Source organism: Purpureocillium takamizusanense, chromosome 7, assembly GCF_022605165.1.
Source record: "Purpureocillium takamizusanense chromosome 7, complete sequence".
Taxonomy (NCBI): domain Eukaryota; kingdom Fungi; phylum Ascomycota; class Sordariomycetes; order Hypocreales; family Ophiocordycipitaceae; genus Purpureocillium; species Purpureocillium takamizusanense.
The window spans coordinates 201,179-217,780 of NC_063074.1; the positions used below are offsets into that span (position 1 = coordinate 201,179).

General features: G+C 59.3%; 4 protein-coding genes across 4 annotated transcripts; 2 read left to right on the plus strand and 2 right to left on the minus strand.

The window, feature by feature from the left end:
• Window positions 1-2,238: 2,238 nt before the first annotated feature.
• Window positions 2,239-3,011, plus strand: JDV02_007372 (uncharacterized protein; the record flags this gene model as incomplete). The annotated part of the gene is made up of 3 exons (XM_047988860.1): window positions 2,239-2,274; window positions 2,328-2,442; window positions 2,497-3,011. The coding sequence occupies 3 exons, from the start codon at window positions 2,239-2,241 to the stop codon at window positions 3,009-3,011; spliced, it is 666 nt and encodes a 221-aa protein (XP_047844858.1).
• Window positions 3,012-3,594: 583 nt separating this feature from the next.
• UGA1 (4-aminobutyrate transaminase) lies at window positions 3,595-5,937 on the minus strand. Its single transcript, XM_047988861.1, has 2 exons — window positions 5,437-5,937; window positions 3,595-5,306 (listed from the first exon to the last, which is right to left on the minus strand). Exons 1-2 carry the CDS (start codon window positions 5,727-5,729, stop codon window positions 4,097-4,099), a joined length of 1,503 nt encoding a protein of 500 aa, XP_047844859.1. The 5' UTR covers window positions 5,730-5,937; the 3' UTR covers window positions 3,595-4,096.
• A 2,674-nt stretch (window positions 5,938-8,611) lies between these two features.
• JDV02_007374 (uncharacterized protein) lies at window positions 8,612-13,144 on the minus strand. The gene is made up of 6 exons (XM_047988862.1): window positions 11,855-13,144; window positions 11,406-11,788; window positions 10,208-11,344; window positions 9,439-10,149; window positions 9,275-9,385; window positions 8,612-9,218 (listed from the first exon to the last, which is right to left on the minus strand). The coding sequence occupies exons 1-6, from the start codon at window positions 12,078-12,080 to the stop codon at window positions 9,162-9,164; spliced, it is 2,625 nt and encodes an 874-aa protein (XP_047844860.1). The 5' UTR covers window positions 12,081-13,144; the 3' UTR covers window positions 8,612-9,161.
• A 1,337-nt stretch (window positions 13,145-14,481) lies between these two features.
• Window positions 14,482-16,427, plus strand: SAS10 (something about silencing protein 10). Its single transcript, XM_047988863.1, has one exon. The coding sequence runs from the start codon at window positions 14,565-14,567 to the stop codon at window positions 16,398-16,400; it is 1,836 nt and encodes a 611-aa protein (XP_047844861.1). The 5' UTR covers window positions 14,482-14,564; the 3' UTR covers window positions 16,401-16,427.
• Window positions 16,428-16,602: the final 175 nt, after the last annotated feature.

The window sequence follows — 16,602 nt, forward strand, 5'->3', positions numbered from 1 at the left end:
CACCACCACCCTCATCGTGCGGCCGCAGGTCGATGCATGCGAGGGCGTGCATTGTCTGCGCCTTCACCATCCGCACCAAGTACCTCCTCAGCATCGCGCGCCTGGCCCGTATTCAGAGACGGACTGTGGAGCCTCGATCATGTTACCGGCATACCTGAGCGAGCGACCGGCAAAGGCGCCGCCACCCGCGGCGGCAAGGCCGGCTCGAGAAAACGGAGGAGTCGTCTGGTCCTATGCTTCCACCGTCACACACTATCCGACCTGATCGGGATGTGTGTGGGTGGTGGTGTGCGTCGCGGCTGTGAGGCCTGCCTGACACGCAGTGTGAATGGGCGAAGCCCATCACCTGCCTTGGGTGCGTCGGTGGCAGCCGCCCAACTGACTTGCTAGTAGTTCCTGTGTCCTCAGATGCCGCCATCGCCAAGTCTCTTCCCTATGCTGCACCCTGGCACCGCCCGACGCACATGCACATGATGCATCTGGTAATGCAACCGTACTCCTCGCCCCCGGTGGATGCGCATCAGGCGCGGCGTGCTGAGCTCGAGCTGTTGGCGAGGCCTGTCATCCGCTGCAGATGGCCAGGTCGCTTTGACCCTCTAAAAGAAGGGCTTGGTTCACATAGGCATCGGCCAGCGCTGATCAGCGTGCTACTTACTGATCAACGCCATTCATCGTTGGTGCTCAGTTCTCAACAACCCGAAGTGCGTACAAAGGACTTCGTGCAGAGAAAGCCTTGGCGGCCACTGCAAGCAAGGGAGGACGAAGGGATCATCCCGTTACCGGTGTCGATACTAGTACGATGGGAACCCTCATCCCCTAGAGCTGGTTCCTGGCGCCACCTTCGTTTGCCTCTGGAGCACAGCACATGCTTGCGGCTTGAGCAAGCCTTGGACCCTGCGCAGGCTGCGCGACCGCACCAACGCTTAGCAATCTCCCTTTACGGCCAACCCAGCGACTGCTATCGTCCCAGCGCCCCGTTTGCAGTCTTACAACTTCTGCGCCACTTGCTCCGCTGGACAGGGACAGCCGCCTCGACAAGTGCGAAATAGAGCGCTGTGCAACGGCCCGAGGGGTGTGTGGCAGCCATCAACGGGGAGTCGTGTGTGCCCCCGTTGCCTCCCACGCCTCCTTGCCCAAAGGCAGCATCGAAGACGAGTCTATCGACGGCATCCTGGTCCATTGCAACCCTGGCCCCAACGCAGGCACCACCACTACGGAGTACCGGCGTCATCAGCACACGAATGAGAAGCACCATCAACTCAGAGAGACGCAAATAGCACTCTGGACAGTCGCGGGGTGGCAAGCTCCCCGGGGGCTCGCCCTTCAAGTGCGCCGACGAAAGCGTGGCGTCAGCGACAACAAGTCGTCTCTCTCCATCGTGGTCGCGTCGCTGCAACTCCGCTCCTCCATCACGTCAGGCATCTCCAAGCGTCTCATCAGGGGGCTCCTACAAGAGCGCCGTCACTGGGACCCAACGACCGTACGGGCCTTTACGGGACCCGCGTGATGTCTCGCCCCTAAGTATTGAAGCCTCAGCCAAAGGTCTTGTGGCCACCGATCGATGTTGCACGACCGCCCTCTGAGGCCTCACCATCCCCCACATGCATTGCTTCCTTGGCGGCCTACCAGTCTGGGACGACTCTTCACAGCCGACTTGTCGCCGAGTGCCCTCGCTTAATCTAGCCCTCGGCAGCCGGTGCATGAGCCGCGCGGCTGCTCATTTCTTTTGTTCTTGTCGCAGAGCTGATGCGCGGCGTTCCTGCCACGGCCACAGAACGATTCCTTGATGCTCTAGAGTTTCTGGCTCTTGGCGACGACGTGTGAGAAGCGGAGCTGCCGCGCACTTGACCTGCCAGCGTGACAACCTCTGAACGACGCGTGGACCCTGCTGGTCTGCCGCAAAACGACACTAGGAACCCTCAGTTGACTACTTTGGCTGGCCCCTCTGCACACAACAGCTGACGGAGGCTCGAGAGCCATTTGGCGTGAGGGCCTCACCAGGTCGCCAGGGAAGCGGGAGGGACAAGTCGACAGCCGTCAACGCATCCGTCGGCTCATCGCAACACGCTCGCTTACTTTTTGTGATCCTTCCACGCCACTGCAGATGCCTGCGCACCGGTCGTTTGATTTTCTTTAACTCGTCTTCTCTGTTTCCCCGTCTCTGCGTTGCTTGAATAGCGCAACCCCTCCTGCTCGATAGGTGGTTGCAGCAGTCCTGCAGCGCACCAGCGTCGAGCCATGGATCCCACTTTGCCTCTAACGGCAGACGAGAAGGCAAGCTGAGCCTCCCTTGTTTCCCCTTGCTTTTCTGACCCATCGATGTCCAGCGCTTCATCCTGGCCGAGGCGATCAAGGTCAGTCCGGTCGACGTGGAGGCGCTGGCAGCCTTTGTCCGCGCGAACAACATCCCAGCGGACTTGATGCACATGCATCTGCCTCAAGGTAAGCTTGTGTCCCCTGCCCGGCTTCCGTTGGCAACGAACTGAGACAAGATAGGTCGCAACATGAAGCAGTGCCTACAGCTTCTGAACCAGCTCGGCATTCCCTCCTCAATGAGTTATTCGCCTCCGCTGGCATTCAACAACCCGAGAGGTACAAACCAGTCATCTCCACCACGGTTCCTCACCTCGAAGACGCTCAGCCCTCCCAAAAGGCCGTCCCTGGCCTATATCGCGCCTCGACCATCGAACGGGGCACCAGAAGGGCCAAGCTTTGACCAGAGAGATACGAGCCTCCGCGAGACTCGGAAAACTCCCAAGAAGAGAGGCCGTCCATCAAAGGCGGACATGGCAAAGCGTGACCTCAAGCCTATGCTGCCACAGCTCATTGCGCCGCGGCCCGCTCCTCAGGTTGCTCAACCTCCCCAGCCAGTGTTCGCCTCAAGCGGGAGAGCCCAACAGACGGGCCGATCCATCTCCCCTGCTGCGACATCTTATTCCACGCATTCGACGCCCTCGGATGACTCGAGACGCGCCAAGAGGAGGCGCCGAACCGGCAATTCCGCATCCTAGCCAAGGCTACTGGATCATTATTGTCCTTCGAGTCTCCTCATGGTCCCTCTGGCGCCTGATCGGGAATCACCACGCCTTTCGATTAACTCTGCCATGTTTGGCCTTTCTATGGCGCGAGACTTTAACCATTGCCGTTGACGACGTTGACGCCTTGCACAGGATATAGCAGTATGATGGACGTGTTAATGATACCAGAGTACATAGACGAGTCATCTGTCTCCTTGAATTATACATGTGGAGTTTGGCACTTGTTTGAGTTTCTAATACAATGCCTTGACTTCCTCTTACGGGGTTATCTCTAGGGGGTTATGTACCTTGGCTTCTTGTTAGGGGGTTGTTTGTCCCTTAGGGGGTACTGTACGCAATATAGGCAGCTGGATACTGCCGCTTGCTAATGCATAACCTCCAATGTCGACCATTGCTTGCTGCCGGTGATCGTAAAGTGTCGCGACGGTGCGTTGCACCGGGCTGGCTGGTTTGCCATCTAGTCCCGCAAAAAGGCACACACACACTCCCAGGGATCAAAATCGTCATTGCTGGCCGGCACACTCACGACGCGTCGAGCAAAGTTGGCAAAAAATCGCCATCATTCAGGTCTGTCTGATGGTCTAGGGAGCCCCGTCCTCGGCGTCCTGCGGGTGGTACATAACATGGACACGCATTCACTCCCCTCACGCTCCAATCCACAGTAAACTGTCCGGTCGAGAAGAGGCGACACAACGCCAGGTTTAGATGTAGTAGGTAGTACCGACGGAAGGTTTTTTCTGTCCCCCCTGCCAATCCTCCGACGGCTCGTCTGAGACCCATTCCTCGCGGCGACGACGAGCGAGCACACGCCGCGCGAAGCCTCGCGAACGAGGGTATATAGATGTATATCAAGACAAAACATGCACAAAGCAACGCGACATGGCTCCCGAGCTGGGCAGCTCGACCCTCGTGTCCCTCTCACTGCACGTTAGTGAGCAGATGCAAAATTAAACTTGTCCATCATGGCCAAAAAAGGTGTGATTTTCCCGCTATTTCATCATGTTTTTTTTTAATTTGCCGGTTCCATTGTCCTGTGATGATGGCATCGAGAGCTCGTCCTACAGGGTCTTGACAAGCTTCTCCAGAGCCTCGAGCAAAATGTCGGCATGGTGCTGCTGGAAGATGAGCATGGGGCGGAGGCGGACAGCGCTGGCGCCGCTGCCGCCAATGTTGATGCCAAACGACTTGGCCTTGACGAGGAACTCGTCGCGCTTGGGGTGGTCAAAGGCGATGAAGGTGCCCCGGCCCTTGCCGCGCAGGTTCTGGAAGTGGTCGGGGTACTTCTGAGCAAGGCCCTCGAGCTTGCCGAAGAGGTAGTCGCCGACCTTGGCAGTGTTGTTGACGAGGTCGAGGCGCTCAATCTCGCCGCAGATGCCGCGGAAGAGCAGGGCCTTGGCGGGGTCACCCATCCAGGTGTTGAACTGGCGGTAGGGCTTGTTGGGGCGCATGTCGATGTTACGGAAGTAGTAGCCGGCGGTCTGGGCCTTCTTGGAGAAGGTGACCATGTCAGGAGGGTCCTGGAGGTTCCAGTGCTCGTGCGCCCAAAACTTGCCCGTGGCACCGAGGCCGGTCTGCACCTCGTCGGCAATGAGGAGGACGTTGTGCTTGCGGGTAACGGCGCGGAGCTTCTGGTAGAAGGAGGGGCTGGCGTGGTTGTCACCACCCTCACTCTGGACGGGCTCGACGATGACGGCGGCAGGGGGGACGCGCCACGTCTTGATGAGGTGCTCGACCTCGTCGATGCTGGCCTGCTCGGCCTTGGCATTCTCCTCGGCGTGCTGTTCGAGGGGGTACTTGAGCTGGGGGAAGGTGGCCTGGGGCCAGTCGAAGGCGGGGATGTCGAGCTTGTGAATGGGCTTGGAGCGGGTGGTGGAGAGGGAGCCAAACAGACGGCCGTGGAAGCCGCCCTTGAAGGAGAGGATGGACAGCTTGGGGGATCCGGGGGCCTCGTTGCGCATGGCAGACTCGATCTCCTCGGGGGTGAAGTCGACCTCGGGGCCGCCTCGCTCCATCTGGCGGCGGTACATGAAGGCGGCCTTGTAGGCGATCTCGTTGGAGTCGGAACCGGCCATGGCGGTGTAGACATTGTCGAGGCCCTTGGGGGCGTACTTGAGGATGCCCGTCTTCAGGATGGAGGCCCAGGTGTGGGAGGGGAAGTTGCCGAGGGCAGGGCGGTTGATAATGGCGTCGACCATCTCGGGCGTCTCGGCGATCTTGCGCAGGATCGGGTTGTTGTAGCCAACGGGGATGGAGGCGATCTGGGCATAGCTGGAGGATGAGAAAGTCAGCCACGTGCGTCTGGTTCGCATGACAAAAACGATGTCTTCATGTGTTCGTCCGCGGGCCTGCTGGTCGGGACAGGGGACGGGTACCGCTGGATCTGTGTCTTTGCACTTACACGTCGAGCAGCATGTTGCCATCCGGGTCGGCAATGTAGTTGCCGGCGCTCTTAGTATAGTCGGCAACCATGTTCAAGCTTCGCGTCTCGAAGACCTCGTTGAGCTCCTTGGCGTAGCGGGTGGCCTCGGGCCCAGGGAAGGACGACGTCTTGAGGATGGGGCCGGCGGGCTCGTCCTTGTGGAAGGGCTTGACCGAGGCCAGGCGGACGGCGCCAGCGGTGGTGAAGGGGCGCGTGGCCGAAGCGGCCATGGCCGGCCGCAGGGTGCGGGCAGCACGGATGGCGGCCGACATGACGGCGGCGGAGGAGAAGGAGACGGCGGCGTGACGACACGCGCGTCGGCGTGTATAGGTCGGTGGTGAAGAAGGCTCCGAGGTGGAAGCGCTCGCGATAAGGCAACGGGACGTTGTTATGTGGAGGAGGGGCAAAGACGAGGCGGAGGGGCAGTAGTAGAGGGGCGGGGGTTCGGAGGGGAGATTCCAATGGTAAAAAAGAGCTGCCGGCGTCACGATGTGGAAGCAAGCAGGAGCTCCAACCCTTTTATCGTCCGGGAATCTCGCGGGCGGGCGTCTTATCTGTGGGGAAGTGAGACCGACCCGGGCGAGCGTTGGAGGGGAAGTACAAGTACAAGACCGGTGAGGTCTACTACCCAGGGCACAGGTATCGCGGCATCGCACAGGCACACCGGGGGGGGGAGGCGCTGGAACGAGCCCAAGGGCGGGCGATTTGCGGGGACCCTGGCATCCTGGCCCTGGCCCCCGGGCCCTGGGCCCTCCCTGGCAGCAGCGGAATGCTTGGGGGAGATGGGAACCTAGAGCTGCTTGGAGCTGGGGCCAGCGCGCCTTCCACCCCACCCGGCGCCGGGGGGGTTGCTGCCGGGTCCCTCTGCAGCGCTTGCGCCAGCAACCGCTAGCGGGAGGCTCTGTGCCGGGCTACTAGGTCCGCAGGCCCGTGGCAGAGTGACACCGCTTGGGACACAAGCCAGCCCAGCGCTACCTTGGCTACCGTAGGTACACTACTAGGTAGGTGTGTACCCAAGGTACCTACGCAGGGTTGGGGGACCACACGGCAGCGCCTGGAACTCGCCCCCCCTCCCCTCCCCCCCCCCTGCCTGGACTGGGGAGGAGGTAGGGCCCCACCGACCACGCCGCGGGCACGGCTGGCAACTCTACCCATTGGCCGGCAGGCGGTCGCCGTTACGTACATGGTGTTTCTCCAACTGCAGCTCTCGGCTGCCGGTTGGGTCAGGCGGCGCTGGTCGAGACGGGCAATTGGAGAGAGAAAAACGGGAGGGGGAGAGAAAGGGGATGAAAGAGAAGAGAAAAAAAGTTGGTGACCGAGAACAACAGCAGCAGCCGCAGCAGCATCGTGAGGTCAACAGCCGAGCGAGCCCCCCCTATGTATGATTCATTACATTACGAAAGGCATGCATCAAAGTGCACACAAAGAGCAGAACCAGTAAGTTAGACGGCCGCTGTATGGAGCACTCCGTATATTATCCTCCATCAGCATCGAGGAAGTGTCCCCGACGTCGGCGGCTTGTGCTTGTTCCATTTCTTCTTCTTCCTCCCCGGCAGTGTCTTCGTCGGGGGGGTGGATCCACGACGCGGAATGGAAATGGAAACAAAAGCACCACGTACTCGCCCCAGCCCCACTGCCCACCGAGCGCAAGCGCGCCCTCTTGACAGCGCTCGTGCACCATTGCAGTTCCCAACGCCGTGCGCGCCGCGTCCCCGTCCGCGTCCCCGTCGTCATCGTCACATCTCAGCGCAGTGCAGCTCTTCTTCCCGTCGCCAGTGGTACGTACCGCTACGAACCAAGTTATTAGTACGTTATACTGCATCGAGGCGCAACAGTACATGTACGTCAACACCGACGGTTTGTCTGTGGAACCGCATCGTCGCCAACAAAGTACGTAGACACGCGACAAAGCACCAAGGACTCGTACTACGTACATGGATTGGGTGGGTAGGTGGGTGTGTCACCCGCCGTGTCGTCCGTCGTCGCTCGGAACCAGACACCCCCGACCTCGGAATTTTTTATTTTTACTACACCTTCGTTTTCCTTGTTGATAGTTAGATTCCTTGCCCCTCTTGGTCGGACGTCTTTCGACGACAACCGCGACCAACGACGAACCACTCACCACTCACCACCACCCAGCAACAAACCACCACTCACCACCACCACCACCATCACATCAGGTCCGTCAGTCAGCTCAGCGGCGCCCTCCTGCAACACTCGCAGCCCACTCCGCTCCCATCTCCGAAAAAAAGATGCACGCACACACACACCACATCTCGCATCCACGGCATGCAATGCTTCCCCCCTCCCAGCCATGCCACCAACCCCGCGTCTCGCAGCAGGCCCCCCCCCCCCCAGAGCAGCCCCACGATAGTCCATTTCGAGGTCTAATTCAAAGGTCAAATAATAATATAAGTCGAACCTGTTTGTCTGTGCCTCCATCCTCCTTCGCTTTCTCCTGCTTCTTTCTCTCCCTCCTCCGTCGTTTGCCCGCATCCATCGCTACTCCTTTACGTGACGAAACGGCCATCGCCCTCCGCTCACTCACACAGCTTCACTCCCCGCAGCCCTTCTCCTCGTCCTTGCCTACCTACATAGGTGCCTACCTGCCATACTCGCTCTACTCGATGCCTCACGCCCGCGATTGACGCTTCCAGCCCGGCCCCTCCCTCATCCCTCGTGACACCACGAAACGCCCCTCCATTCCCCCCCGGAGGACCCAATCCTCCCTCTCCCATGTGCCGGTAGTACGAGATACTTGTAACAGCAGTTCGTTACGTACCCGTGCTTGTAGGAGTACATATCTCTAGTGGTAGTACGTACCTCGCCCGTTCATGCCGTTCCGAGCGGCGGCCACAGCGTGCCCCTCATCAGTGGGGAGGAGGCCCCAGGGCAGCAGCACCGGCAACGAACCTCCCCCCACCCCCTCCCCTCCCCTGGCACCACCAGCCAGCGCCTCGTTCGTACAAGCATTGGTCCAGTCCAGGCCAGGTCGACCGACCGCCCGCCCACCCGCCTGTCCGGGCCCCGTGGACTCCGTCGCCCGTCCGGCGCCGGCGTCCGGGCCCTCCGTCCGTCCCATCCCACGATCCGGCGAGCCTCCGATCCCGTCACATTCAAGAACCCAAAACACACCGACTCAATCACTTTTGCGATGCAACTTTCATTATCACGTACAGCACAGCAGGCAGGCATGACATGCAATATCCAAGCAGGACTTGCGTGAGCACTATTAGCCGGACTCAGAGTATCGCCCGTTTCCGTTGCCCCGTTGCCCCTCCATCCATTCATGCTCCGCCGACGGCCGTTGTCGAGCCAAGGATCCACCAGCGCCCCCAGACTCTCCACCATCAGACGCAAGCTAACAATATGAACCACTGCCCGTCGGCCATCGCAACCTGGCTCCGTGCAAGCGGCCAACGACAGCTGTCTCGGCCGTCTTTCTCTCTTTACAATGAACTAAACACCCAGTACTGTCTTCTCGTCGCCCTCCTTTGCAGTGGGTATGGCTCAAAGGACCAATCTTTGCCTCCGTCAAACTTCGTAGAACACCCCAAACACAGGGCCGCAGTTATACTCGGCAAAGAAAATGATGCACGCAATGCGCAAATGCCACAATGACAATAACCGACCCGCTACGCCGAGATGTTATGCAAGTCCAGGCAATAGCCAAATTTCGCGGGTCGCCGTCCCTTGACCCAAACTCAGCTCTCAGACTCCTCCATCTCTCGCATGTATTTGACAAACGTCTTCTTGTGTGTCTGTTTCAAGGCCGTTAGCGTATTCACCATGGCCCGCTTCGGCGGCCTCCACTCACCATGCCGGCATATTTGCCGTCCTTCGACACGCAAATGTAACGCAGTCCAAGCTTGACAAAGCACTCGTACACGAGATCCAACGGCGACCGCACATCCAGTGTCACCGGCGCCTGTCGTCTTGTCAGCATAAACGCCATCCTTGACCGCTTCTACGAATGCTCACCGGGTCAATATAGCGCGCAAAATCGGTCGGGTCGGGCTCGTCCTCCTCGTCCTCGTCAATGCTCGGGACCCGATCCATCAAGCAGAGACTCGTCTGTTCGTCCTCGAGCTGATCTAGCGCGTATTCGAGATCCGGTGCCGGAATAAGCCCCACCAACACGTCCCGCCGCACAATCGGCAGGCCGCCGTCGAGCTCCCCGGCCCGGTGCAGAGTCTCCAACTTCGCCCGCAGACTTGTGGCGGGCACAATGGGCGAGTTGGTAATGTCAATGACCCTCTCGCGGCGCACTCGAGGCACAATGTCCGCCAAGTCGCCTGTAAACACCGGCTTGTGCTTGTTGTCCAAGAACGGGTATGCGTTCATGCTCGTGAGTAGGTCGTAGATGCTGTTGGGCTCAATGGCGTCCGCCGTCCACTTGGCTACCAGCACCGCCAGAGAAAAGGGGAGGACGTAATCGAGGCTGCCCGTCAGCTCAAATAGGATAACCGCCAACGTCACCGAAAGGCGCGTCACGCCACACATGGTGGCGCCAGCGGCGATCAGGCCGTACACCCCGGGTTGGATGCAGGTTCCGTCCGCAGCCGTGGCACAGTTGCCAAAGATGGCCCAGTCCGGGGCCACCAGCACCAGCCATTGTACTAGATGCCCGACGATGCGGCCCAAAAGGCCGCCCACAACCATGGACGGGATATAGATACCGGCTGGCACTTTCTAGAGCGCAAAGAGTTAGAACGCGTCTCACAGATCTGAGCAAGGAACACAAGCGTACAATACCAAAGGTGATGATGGTCAAAAATCCTTTGATGAGAAAGGCGACAAAGAGCGTCAACAGAATCGGCGGAATGTCGTCGACAGAGCTGGGGCAAAGGCCCAGGTCGTCTCGAGAAGCATCGGTGGAGTCGTCGCATGGAGAGGCGAGATTCAAGAGCAGCTTAGCAACCGAGAGCTTCGTCAGCCCGTTCCAATAGCTCATGAGACCCGTGGTGACGGCCACCAAGAATACTTCCAAAAGCGGATAGGCTTTGATGGCACCGATGCGTCGAAAGCTATGAGCCCAGAACTTGGATGCTTTGATGAAGAGGGCTCCGATGGCGCCACCCAGGATGCCCACAAAGATGAAACTAAGCAGCTCGAAAAATTCCCAGTCGACAAGGTAGCGGATCTCGAACATGACAATCTTGTGCGTGCCATATGGGTTCAGGAACTTGAGAGAGAGCGCGGCGGTGATGCAGCAGAAGAAAGTCCTGAAGAGCGTCTTGGCCGGGAAGAAGTAGGCCACCTCCTCCAGGCCGAAGAGCACGCCACCCAGGGGTGCGCCAAAGGCTACAGCGACGCCCGCAGCGGCAGCCGCAGAGAGCACCTCTCGCCTCTTGGCATCATTGCGGTCATACTTGGTGAATAGTCGACAGGCGATATTGCCCACACAAGTCGCCATGTGGACAAACGGACCCTCCTTGCCAAGACTGAGCCCAGAGGAGACGCTGAGGATCAGGGCCACCATCTTGATGACGAGCGTCTTCAAGCCGAGGAAGCCATGCAGCACGAATCCACTGAGGATGACACGAACCTCTGCAACCCCGCTGCCCGCGGCCGAGTAGTATACCATCGGTGGGGACTCTCTCGATGGGTCGTGGCGCTGGCGGGGGCTGATGTTATCGTCGGAGTGAATATCGTCAGCGAGTAGAGGCACCCTCTCGGCGGCCAAGTTCTCATCCAATGTCGTCAGGCGATATGCCGATGGGACGACCGTCTTGGTCCATAGCGTAATCCAACAGGACAGGCAGGAAAACCCGATTACGCAGAACAGGTAAATGGAGAAGTCAGTCCATTTCTCTCCAAACGGATGGTAGTCGAAAGCCTGGGACCAGCTCTTCCAGTCCTCGCAAGCGCCTCGTGGGCAGCATTTCTGGCCGGTGCGTGAGAAGGTGTGCCTGATAGCGACAGACGGTGGGTTCAAGTATGCTCACCTTTTCGTCCAAATACCAGGCTCTCGCGCAGAAGCCGTCTTTGTAGTCAAAGACGGTCGACTCGGACACGTCAACGGCGTACGCAATAAGTGCGACGATGACACCGGATAAAGCACTCAAGATCCAGCCCTGGGAGCCGTCAAAGGCAACGCGGACACGGCCCCAGAAGTCCTTCCTGCTGCGCAGGGCCTTGACACGATGGGAATCGGCGATGGTATCGTGTACCCAGTCGGTGCTGGTAAACTGATCGTACCACACCCGCTCGTCGGGGAAGATGGAGCCCTTTGACTCAGACATGGATCCACGCCGCTCGGAGAGAGCAGATATCAGCCTCTGACCCCATGACCCATGCCGGTTGTGGTTTCGAGCGCCGCGGGCACTACCTGCTCATAGAAAGAAAGATCCAGGTCAGCACTGGAGCACGGCTGCGCGTGAGGCAAGATGCAGACCTGTGTAGCTCTGGTTGCGGGACAGATGCGGAATTCGAGGGGTCGTAGCGCCTGTGTGCAGGCGCACACGAGACCTGGAAGGCGCGCCGAGAAGGGGAGTTCGTTCATCATGCTCGGAGCTCGAGTGGTGGCGATTCATGGCGAATGGACGGCGAACAGTGCGTGGCGAGGGCGGCTGGGAGACCGACTGCGAGACGGGCAGGCCTCCGTCCTCCCCATCCGCCATGGTGCAGCTATCTGGCGCCGCGCCGCGACGCTGCAGCAGGTCGACTCGTTGCTACCTTGGACGAACGTGTAGTGACTGCAGCAAGACGGTGACACACGGGTCGGCCCGGCGAGGAAGCTCGGACCGCGCGGCGCCGCGCTCGTGTGCGAGCCGGGACAGGCCGGGGCAGACGGGTATGCGGCGCGGCGTCACTCACGATGTCGAGGTCGGAGGTGTTTGGATGCAAGCACGAGTGGCGGCGGGTCTATAGCTGTTTATCAACGAGGCGGAGATGTGGCCGCGCACGTGTGGCGATGACATGCGAGGATTGCCGAATCGGAGATGCGAGGGTCCAGGTATCGTTTCGTATCGTCGCAACGGTCGGTAAGGTGGTTGCCACGCCGGGCACCCACGGCACAGCGGAAGACGCGGAGGGGAGAGGAGGGGAGGGGAGGCGGAGGAGGCAAGGCGGCAGGGCAAGCGAGGATCGCGACTTGCGAGGCCGAGACACACGAGGGGAAGGCGCACCCCGTCCGTGGCGTGCTTGCCTTGTTGACGATTGATGCCTGCCTGACCAGCCAGCCCAGCAGGTGATGACCAGGTGGTGGTGACGATGGCGTCGACACCTGCACGAGAAAAAAAGCTAGGTACCTTGACCTGCCTTGCCGTGCCTTTGGCCCGTTGCCGGACGTCGAGGGGGTTGCCGCGAAGGGGGGGGGGATGGGAATGGGGGTCAAGGACTCAGGGCACGATGGCGTCGCACCCTGGCGCCAAGCTGTGACGATCCCACGTGAGCCTGGCGCGGGTATTAGCCTGGGGCCTGGCCGCTGGTCTCCGTCTCAAAGGGTCTCAGCGGCGCATCCTCTTTTCATCATTGACATTGATCGCCCTGTGCTGTCCCACGCCTCGCTCGTCCGGAGCTGTTGCAGAATGGGGATTTTTTGAGCGGGCATGCGCGACTTATTTCAACCGCGCTGGCCCCCGCGTAAGAGTAATCTTGGGCAAGGTACAAGCGATGGCCCAACAGGAGCGTTTCTTCTCTTTCTCTTTTTCACCTTCTTCCTTTTCTGCGTCTCGACGGATGAAATACGGCATGTGGTCAGACTGGCAGTTCGCCCTCACAAGTCAATGTCTCCGCTGCCACGCTACCAGGTTACGACGTAGATGGGCGGCGAGGCAGTGGCACGGGGCTTGGTGGGGGAGGGGGGGTGATGCCAAGGTGGATGGATGGAGGGAATCAGGGCGGCTTGCTGTGGAGGCGACCTGCCTGAAATACCTCCTGTAGCCAGGCAGCCAGGCGTAGCAGGGCAGCTAGACGCCGCCACGGGCGTCGAGTGGCGGTAGAGTATTTGTGCTGGAGGTACTGTCTAGGTGGTCAATAATTGATTGCATGACTGGCCGCGACTGCCATTCCTCCCGTTCCAGCCAGCCATGGGTTTCGTCAACTGTGCTATTTCAGGACGCGTGCGCAGTTGTGTTGCTGAGCTTGCCCATGCAAGGCTTCGTCGTACTCTTCAATCTTTCACCTGCAATTCCCCCCGGTTCCGTGACACGGTGCCTGTAAGCTCGCGCCCGGACCCCAACGCCCGCATGGCAGTGAAGACTTTTATTTTGCAGAAGCACGTACATTCGTACTCGGTAAGGTATGTGGGTACGTAGTACAGTACCTTATTTGGCAACCTCATGTGGACGTCATCGTGGTGGCCTGTTGGGCCATCCTGCGTTGCAGTCGACTCGAGCGATATACATGTCGCAGGCAAACGGACTGGGTGGGGAAAAGCACGGGATGCACGCACGGCCCATTGATCATGGAAGGATCTTGCAGCACAGCGTCGTACTGTATTGTACATTCATGAGTACCTAGTAGTACTATATACCGTACATGCCCCTGCCTGGCAGTACGGTGAAGTGCAACTCCTCGATGGAGCTGCTAGCTAGCGTATGAGAATCCATGGTGGTCAGACCGTGCCCGACCGCTTCATATGTCCGCCTTCCCGCCAGAAAAGGAGTCGCCGAAGTTAGAGAAAACCCCTGGCGATTCAAAAGGCCGCTGACACCGCGGAGTCGTATGGTGGCTGCGGCATCTCGCACAATATGATGCTGCTTGGTGCGTGGCGGCAAGAAAGCCGTGTAACCGTTGACGATTGCCCGCGTCTCCCGCTATCCATCTGACGTACGTCCAATGTACAAAAGTAATACCAACCTATACGAACGTACTGCAACAGCGGAATGGCGACGGACCAGGTCACACTGCACTACCTGTTTAGGCAGTGGACGCATCAGGGTTCTGCGGGGCACGCCTTGCTGCTGCCACCGCCAACAAGCATGAGTGGCGGCCCCAAGTATTTCCGGCGGGCCAGACAGACGGTCCTGGGGACGGGTCTCCTTATCTTATCTCTGGTAAATTTTCTGTACCCAGCGACGCGAAAGTCGCAGCGCCGCCGTCTGAAAGTGCCGAGCGTCCACCATCCGCAACAACAGCTTGCCTCGCAAACCACCATAACAATGGGCAAGAAAAGAAAGGCCTCGTCGCGCAATGCCGAGGCCAAGGGCCCCAAAGACCTGGATGCCGCTGACGCCCGTCTTGGCCCAATTTCCACCTATGAAGATGTCGCCGACTCCGAAGACGAGTACTTCCTCAACCGAGACAAGATCATGCTCGATGATGAGCCCGGATTGAAACGGAGGAGGAAGGATGACGAGGACTTTGAGCTGTCAGACGAAGAGGTGCTAGGCTACCAGGACACCGATTCGGAAGACGATGTGCGACCTAAGAAACCGACAAAAAAGTCTGCTAAGAAATCCGGCGATGGCGAGTCGGACGAGGAGGGCGATGAGGACGAAGAAGGGGACGAAGGCTGGTGGGGCTCCTCCAAGAAGGAATACTACGACGCGGACAACATCAAGACCGAGGCTGATGCCTTGGAAGAAGAGGCTGAGGCGAAGCGGCTACAGCAGAAGAAGCTGTCCAAGATGCGAGAAGAAGACTTTGTCTTTGACGGCGACGAGTGGTTGGCGGGCGAGCAAGAAGAGGAAGACAACGACGAGCCAGTCGTCGAGGTCCTCAAGGATGTCGAGGTCACCGACGACATGACGCCCGAGGAGCGGTCGAAACTCCTTGCCACAAGATACCCCGAGTTTGAACACCTCGTCAACGAGTTTGAGGCGTTGCAGCCAGTTCTGTCGCAGCTCAAGGCCGACGCGGTCGGAAAGTCCGCCCGCACCCTGGAAGCCATCAAGTACTGGGTCCTGGGTTGCTACGTTGCCGCTCTGGGCGGCTACTTTGCCGTTCTGACCTCTCCCGCGCGAGATGGCGACAAGTCCCAAAAGGCTCTTGCGCCTACCGAGCTGCGGGATCACGACGTCATGGAGACGCTGGTTGACTGTCGCAATGCCTGGGAAAGGGTCAAGAATGCACGATCACTCCACACGCCAAGCAGCCTACAGCCCGTCGAGATGGACATCGATGACATCGCCGTGGATGCCCTGCACAACGTCGAGAAGCCCAAGAAAAAGAAGTCTACGAAGCTCGACAAGGTCAGCGCCGCCAAGAAAGCCGAGAAGCTGGCCCGAGCCAAGCAGATCGAGGACACCGTCGCGGATCTGTATGACCTGCCTGTCCCATCAAGGAAATCCAAAAGTTCGGCCAAGGCCACCCAGGCCAACAAGGACGACGACAACTCCGACTTTGGCGAGGAGGATGCCTTGGACGAGCGGACGGCTGCCGACAAGGCTGCGCGCAAGAAGAGTCTCAAGTTCTACACCTCTCAAATCGCCCAAAAGGCCAACAAGCGGGCGGGCGCGGGCCGCGACGCCGGAGGAGACATGGATCTTCCGTACCGAGAGCGACTGCGCGATCGTCAAGCTCGACTCATGGCTGCGGCGGAGAAGAGGGGCCAGAAGGGATCCAAGCACGGCGCGGACCTCGGCGACGACGACAGCGACGACGATGACAACCAGGTCGCAAACTCCATGCGCGATAACGAGGATGACTACTACGATATGGTCGCCCATTCTTCCAAGGGCAAGCGGGAAGAAAAGGCTGCTCGCTACGCAGCCTTTGCCGCAGCCAGCAAGGCCGACAGAGTCGTGGAGAAGGAGGAGGTCGGGGAGGATGGCAAGCGTAAGATCACGTATGCCATCGAGAAGAACAAGGGCCTGGCGCCCAAGAGGAGCAAGGATGTCAGGAACCCCAGAGTGAAGCGGAGAAAGCAGTACGAGGCCAAGCAGAAGAAGCTGAAGAGCATGAAGCCCGTTTGGAAAGGAGGGGAGCCAAAGGGCGGATACCAGGGCGAACTGGCTGGTATCAACACGGCGGTGGTCAAGAGCGTCAAGCTGTAGAAGCGCAAAATTCACATCAATTTTTCGGCTATTCGTTGCACATGCCATGGTGATTTCTACATACAGCCAGAGCGAGCAACTTGCTGGTCGTTGGTTGCAGCTTGTGAGCTTACAAGGGGAACCGGCGGCTGGCAGAGCGGTGTCTACGTAAAACACGGTGTGTTACTGTGACTGCCCCACCACCGTCAAGACACCTGGCGAA